The 7,751-nt window shown below is 33.2% G+C and overlaps 1 protein-coding gene across 1 annotated transcript; it reads right to left on the reverse strand.

Moving 5' to 3' along the window:
- Positions 1 to 288: 288 nt before the first annotated feature.
- DIAPH3 (diaphanous-related formin 3) lies at positions 289 to 7,342 on the reverse strand (the record flags this gene model as incomplete). Its single annotated transcript, XM_010077179.1, has 8 exons — positions 289 to 403; positions 1,384 to 1,719; positions 4,204 to 4,308; positions 4,909 to 4,973; positions 5,099 to 5,217; positions 6,425 to 6,541; positions 6,691 to 6,809; positions 7,232 to 7,342. Coding segments are annotated over 8 exons (1,087 nt in total), but the record flags the coding sequence as incomplete, so codon positions are not given.
- Between the last annotated feature and the right edge of the window lie 409 nt (positions 7,343 to 7,751).

Raw genomic sequence — 7,751 nt, forward strand, 5'->3', positions numbered from 1 at the left:
AATATTTTTTCAAAGATGACTGACTAAGTGTCTGTATTATCCAGAAGCATTTATTGGGTTTTTTTTGGTAAGATTTTCCTTATAGGTCACACATTTTTTGTCACCCTTTAAGTAAAATAGCTCAATATTACTGCTTTAAGCAGCCTGGGATTCTCCAACTTTTTTCTTCACACATTCCACTTAAAAACTGAACATTTTTGTTATATTCTGAATTTTCAACACAGTATCTAAGCCCCAAGAATTTTAAAGAACATTAAAAGCTGAACATTAAAGCAATCAATTACTTACCCCTTTTTTGACAACAAAATGTAAGTTCCAATTTGCAAAGCATGTCAGCATTCTCGTACTTCTCCTCTTCCACCTTAACCCAAAAACAGGATTCTGTCATTTCCTGAGGCCTGATCTACAACAAAGAGACAAAACAAAATTGCATTAGTTCAATTATTTTGATACTATGCAGAGACCCTGCTCTGTAGAGTCTAAAGCAAATCAAATATTTAAGTCCTCTGTAGAACATGAGTTATATAGCAAAAGTTCACATCTTTAGAAACATTATATATTGCTGATTGAAGATAATAATGCTTACATTAAGTACTTTTGGACAAACTGATACTAGCAATACAAAGCAATACAGACAACATGCTCTGTTATCCAAGGTCTAAATGCAGCAAATTATATTTGCTCTAGATTTAAAAGTTGGGAAAATTTAAATAGTTTCTGAACACAGCTGGTTTAACTAGATACTAAGTACATTACTTTTTCGATTGTAGCTTTGACTGCTTCACAAAACTCTAAAAATCTTTTTACTGACTTATTTTGGCCTAAATAATTATAACTTTCAAAACTCAGTAGGTTGATAGTCCTGGTATACTTGATCCTGTCACAATGGAGAAGAAAAAAAAAATAAATGGCCTCCATATTTTTTTCATATATTAAATTTACTAAGCACATTTACACTAAGGACAAATGGGGAGACCTGCAATGCTTCTTCCCACAGTCCAGGCTACACTGATGCAAGACACTTGTTTGGAAACTGTATGGCTATCAGTACAGTGCAGTGACTGATCCAATGTAAACAGTTTGCTAAAAGACAAGGCACAGTAGGACCCAGGAAGCACACTGGTATCAAGGTTGCATTATGCTAGATCAGAAATTACTTTTCCAGACATCTCAGAAAATCAGCAGATATTTGCCCAGATGATTCATGAGTCAGTGAAACATAGTTTTCTGAAAACAATTAAAATTAAAGGCAGAAAGTATACATATCTTACATAATTTTAAATAACGTATCAATTGCTCTATATAGTCTTACTTGTGACACTCTATTTACCCTAAGCTCCATGTAAGATTTTACACCAAGTGTTTGCCTTTAATCAGTACTACCTTGGACCAGTTGAGTCTTTTCATGGTAACGTCGGGTCTGAATTCTTTTTTAGGCTTCATTCCAAATGGCAAAGTACATGATGGTGGAGACCATTGTGCTCCAGGCAGGCCTGGTGGGGGTGGTGGTGGTGGAGCACCACCACAAGCCAGAGGAATTCCCAAGCCATTCAAAAGTGGTGGGGGAGGAGATGGAGGCGGTGGTGGTATAATTGCTCCAATAGAAGGCAGCGGTGGAGGAGGAGGAGGCGGCATTTGATGTGGTCCTGCAGCTTCAAGTTGAGCGACAGAGCCATCTCCACGTGTTGATGGTAGAAAACCAGGTGGCAAGGAGCCATACTGATAAGGAAAATATTCTTATTCAGTTTCATTTTTTCTTATTCATTCTTATTCATTTTTTTATCAATGAAATACCATAGCAATCATAGTTTACAGATTAAATACAGCAAGCCAACTGAAAGTTAGTGACATTTTTCTTGTATGGGACAATCAAATATGAATTATAAATAGGCCAATGTACTTTTGATTTTATAATTGGAAGTCTCAATACTTGAAGTGAACATTCAGACTAGGGGGTGCACACCAAAAATGAAAAACTGAAATGCCATTATCTCATTTGTCATATTTTACTGATCATGATCTAAGAAGTGTCTGATAGGTATCTTGACTAAATTTTATCGAGACTACCACATTTTATCTCAAATTAAAAAAATAACATCCTAGTCTATCGTAGCGCTACTTATCCTGCAGATTACAGAGAAATATTTCAAGGATGTAACAGCAGAATCTGACAAGATTAGTAATTCTATTGAAAAACAGGTATTTTCCAATATAGGAGCATTCTCATTCTACAGAACTGAAGGCACTACCTAATAATGAAAAAAAGGTCCTTCAGAAAAGACAGCTGTCTTACAGTGCTTCATTACATCTGTAGACATATGAAACTAGTAGCCCCCCTACTTCTTTAAAATAGGAAACATTGCCCTATTATAACTAAGCGGATAACTTATTGCCCTATTACAACTAAGCAGAAATAACAATATCTTACAGTACTTAAGCAGTTTTAAAAGCTATATTAACAATTTGTAAGATACCACACTGATTTCACCAATTTCTTATTCTATATATTAACGATACCTTTACTGTATTGAGATGGGCTTATTAGCACCTTAGTGAGTCTAAAAAAATACCTTTATTTCTATTATTTGAAGAAGTAATTTTCAAATTTTCAAATTTTATTTGAAGTAATATTTGTCTGCTGGTGATACCCATTAATACTGGCAATAGTATTAATCAACTTTTCAACTGATAATTATGAGCTGAAACAGTCCATTTTATTTAAAAAAAAATGGAAAGCAATACAATAAGCAAAGGATTTACTTTTTTTAAAAGGAAATAGCTGAATATCAATCAATACAAGTAAATAAATGCACAACAGTATCATTGTTTTGAATTTCTGAACAGACTCGTTTACATTGACTAGCAGACACTGAACAACTAGGCTCTAATAACAAAAGAAATACATGAACAAATACCAAATACGACAAATGAGTAAAGGAATGAGAACAGGAGAAAGACAGTCATAACAGGTGGCATCAGCCATGCTAAACAGCTACTGATGTCATATGGAAACTAAAGATTCCTCTTAAGATGGATTTAAGAGCAAGAGTACTAAGTTGCAGTAATCAATTACTTCATTTTTGCAAAACATTTCAAGTAACATTAGCATTGGGATAATTCATGGCATGATAATTTGTGAGCATAATATATACGCTATGTTCACTGTCTGCACATTAAAAACGCTATATTTAAAAAAGTGAAAAAAAGAAAGTAAAATATAGGAGAGAAAACCTATTTCACTCATAAAAAAGTATTTAAATGTTTTCAAGATACATACATAAAAATACTTTCTTAATGGATGATATGTAGCTCTTACTAAAATTTTTTTTAGAAAACAACAATTTTTGTAATTTCTTTTTTTTCAAGTCTGTTCAACTTTTGACAGTTACAGTTAATTCTGACCAGAAACCTGAATTAGAATGACATTTTTAAACAGACCAAAACAGAGCTAAACTAATTTTCCTACAAAAATTAAACAAGTTCAAAGGTATAAAAAACCCCTCTCTGATCAAAACATGTTTTTTTATCACTTTCCTATATACGTGTCTTCCCACTGCTGTCTTTCGTCAGCCATTTTTAGATTGTGCCTTTTATTCCAGGAAATAAGACACAGGAAAAATAACTTGGTCACATAGCCTCCTTATACAGATTTCAGAGCTGAAGCAGTTACAGGTTAACTCAAATATTACTCTCAAAGATCTCAACTACTCCTCTCCATCACATTTTAAAATATCTATTTATGCTTGAAAATTGAAAAATTATCAGGAAAGTTCTTATCCAGCCACAGGTTATTTCCTTCACTGCTGGATATCCATGGTAAGACTTCAGCAAAGCAAACTGCTTAATGAATAATTTCCTGTGGAGGGATAAAGATCACAGCGATGAATGCCAATCTAAAAGCATTAGACTTATTACCCTATGTGGTTAATTACTTTGGAAATATATGAGACTGAAAGCAAACCCCAAATGAAACATAAGAAACTAGTTTAATTAACAGAGCTCAGGCACAGAAAGGTTCATCTGGGAACTCAAATAGCTAATTACTGTCACACTACAATTCTTTGTATAAAAAGAAACAAAGAAAACTAACAGTCAACAATAATCGGTAAGAGGATTCTTTGAAAAATCAGAATTTTTAAAAGACACAAAATTAAGTCCATGTAAAAAACAATACTTCATACATTCATTTAAACTGTCCTATACCTGCGATTTAAAAGCTTGTAATTCTGCTTCAAGTTCATTGATTCTTTCTTCTTTTTTTTGTAGTAGGGCCTGGGTCTCCTGATGAACTACAAAATCTTTTTCAAACTAAAAAAAAAAAGAAAAGAAAGAAAGAGAATTGTTGATACTAGTCATTCTGCGTAGTTCCTCTACATTCCAATGCTTCATTTTGTGTTTCTTAAAACTCACATATTATCAATACTAAGGAGACATACAATGTATCTGCTATTCTAACTTTCATGTATTCACTGAGTGGAAGTACCATCTCTATTACCATTACAAGTCTTTACTAATGGCATAATGTACTTAATGGACTTTAAGTTGGAATTAGACTGAGAGCTTAAAAAACTGATGTACAGTAAAAAAGAGTCTGTAGATACAAATGAGTCAATTCTTATTCCCCCATTGTTTATCTTGTTGAAGAAACTGATAGCTGTTCAAATCTGTTCAAATGAAATGTTCAGTTGATTTTGGTGAGATCTGTAAATGAAACCTTAAAATAAACAGTAGAAAGGTTCTCAGTTAACTACTTTAGACCAATTTTATCTGCTTCCCAGTCCACAGGAAACATCCAAATTTCTACTTAAACATGAGAACTAATCGTAATTTGAAGCTTAAAAGTATGCCATTTTCAATTATACTATTCATGAAGCTATTACGCAATCACATAACTTAAAAATTACTTACTTTTCTGGAAAGTTCAGAAGCCTTCTCTTCACATTCTTCTAATCTTGCTTTATCTACACAAATATCTTGAAAAATAAAAAAGCACACACTTGAACATATACAGGGCTTAATTACATGTACAACTTTAAATTGTTTTTTGGCACATATAAAGAAATATGATACTGGGATGACTTCCAAGCATAATACTTACCTACTAAGTGACTGAAATCTATATCTAATCTTTTACGATACGCGAAATCTGGGTCTGTTCCACTTCGATGTAACACTATCTGGGACACACACTCTTCAATTAATTTGAAATACTGTGGACTAGAAACAGAGAATAGTTCTTTTGCAGCATATTTATTTACTAACATATCACTCAAATCCTATTTATGAACACAACAAAGTCAAATATTTGGGCTGACTTACTTCTATAGAGGGACTGGGACAAAGCCTAGAAGTCTCAAAGGACAAATACATCTAGTAGTTTATTACACAAGAATAGTTTGCACAATGCCTGAAAAAACAGTGGACCTAAAGAGAAGCCATTCTTATATTAACAACTCTGTGGAAATACAGGAAGGAAGGACGCCCTCCTGCTTCCTCACAGCAAAGAGAAGGCTCTTCCTTCAACCTGATACCTTTCTTATTTTGTGACCTTTGTAACTATGGATGGACCACAGCCCTGCTTCAGTAAGAGGGATGAAAAGCACGTTGTTCTAAAATGCTGGGGGGTATGATAGCTGGCTCACTTGCCCAGAACATGCAAGCTGTGAATTAAAACCCTTTCAGGTGGAAGAGCTTTAGCACAGGTGTACCCAGGTCAGATATCACTCAACCTTTAGGGGAACATCTGTGCTAGACCTTGTCTGAAATGCAAGGTTGTACAGACAGCTTTCCTCCCCTGTTCAGTTCACATCTGGTTCCTGCAGTGTTTCCTCAAAAACAACACAAGCAGATTTTAGAAAGAAAAGTATTTGTCAGCTTCAACCATCTAAGATTTTATTAACTGTTTCCCTGCAATTTATCTGACAAATTTTCCAAGAAACACTAACAAAGTCATACTGACCTATAACGTATATCGAGAATACTCAATTTCCAACCAAAAGTTACTCTAAATTAAGCATATTTTCAGATTTCTGTATGAAGTGCACTTCTGCGCACACTTGGTTTTGTCCTTGGACTCAATTACACCACAAAATTACAATGCTACTGCCATGATTTATGGAAGATTAAGAGACCTGTCCTGATGACTTCTACTTGCAGTCAATAAGCTTCATGTCTCAACAGAAATAGTTTTCTATATTTACACATAAAATTGTATCACAAGTAGAAGAGACAAAAAACACGTAGACAGAATTCTTATTCAAAGCTGATACTTTTCAACATGAGTTCACAAAGGAATACTTACAAATTGCAGTCTGCACAGAAAAACATTAAACTCTACATATCATTAAATTTATAGAAGAATATTCTATTAATGACTAAATGACAAAAAATCCATAATTAAAATTTAACACAGCATTAAACATACCGTATAAAATAATCATTTCTTATCAGCAAAAGATGCTGGAGAATAGAAAGAAAATATCCTTCAGCACTAGTGTCCTTAACTGTATTCCACACCATGTTGTAAACATCATTTACTTCAGTAAAAGAGTTAAGGAGAATAATACCAAGGCAAAAAATATTTTAGTCAAATGTTGACTGATAACTTCTTAAAACAGAAGTTATACCAGAAAAATGTCCATTATACATTTTATTTTGTTCATGATCCTCTTGCTGATATCAAAAGGATATTCTAGTTCAGATCTAATATCTTCTAAACGATGAGAGAACTCGATCATGTCTTCTTCCTTATGCTCATTGAACACTTTCAGCTGAATATCTAGTGCTTCATTCTTTATACATTTCAATTGCTGCAAAGAAACAGTAGAAAGACTTGCAAAATTTGTGTTTCCATATGTAAATAAACCCTATCTTCTTAATAACTTCCATAAGTCTATGCTATTTTAAAGTTTAAAATTACAAGAACACATCAGCTAAGTTAAATATTCAAAAAGTAAACATAGCTTCAGTCTGGCTTAACAAGTGTGTGATTTAAAATATGTGACACTGTTGTGCAAAGTCCTAAAATGCTGAGGAATCAGTATGAAGTTCAGAGAGCACTCTGCACCTTTTCGTTCTTAAGACTGATTCTCATATATAACTGCTGATGCCCAGATTTAATAAAATGTCTTTGAGAATAATTTATTAGAACTTGTTCTTCCATTCCCCCTCTCAAGCTCAAATAGTCCAATAACTTAAATAGTTATGCAAAGAGAGACTACAAGACGCTTACTGGCAATATGTCTTTCAATCCACTGCGCATAAATTCATTTCTGATGTGAAGCCTAAAATCCAAATCATCAGGAGATGTAACAAGAGCATTGATGAGCTGCATGCAAGCTACCTATAACAGACGACATATTAAACAATTTTATTTTAGATTTCAGTATGCATCACAAGCAAAAACACATAATGATCTACTAAATAGACACTATGTCATGTGTAATTATCTACTGTAATCTTAAGATACTTAAATTTCTTATCAACCACATGAGCAATAGACATCAAACATTAGTTCAAAAATTTCCATAAAAATTAAGTATTTTCTCACTCCATTGAACTCTGCCATTTTATACAAATAGCAAGTTCCTTCAGTAAATGAACTTTAGCACATAGTAAATACCTTGATAAGCATAATTATCAACACATAAAAATCAATGCAAATATACATTTCTCTATACATACATAGAAAGTTAGTGACATAATAGAAAAGGTAAAGTCCGCACGAATAGTAGAAAACGTATCAGAAGAAA

Source organism: Pterocles gutturalis, unplaced genomic scaffold, assembly GCF_000699245.1.
Source record: "Pterocles gutturalis isolate BGI_N339 unplaced genomic scaffold, ASM69924v1 scaffold25458, whole genome shotgun sequence".
Lineage (NCBI taxonomy): Eukaryota > Metazoa > Chordata > Aves > Pterocliformes > Pteroclidae > Pterocles > Pterocles gutturalis.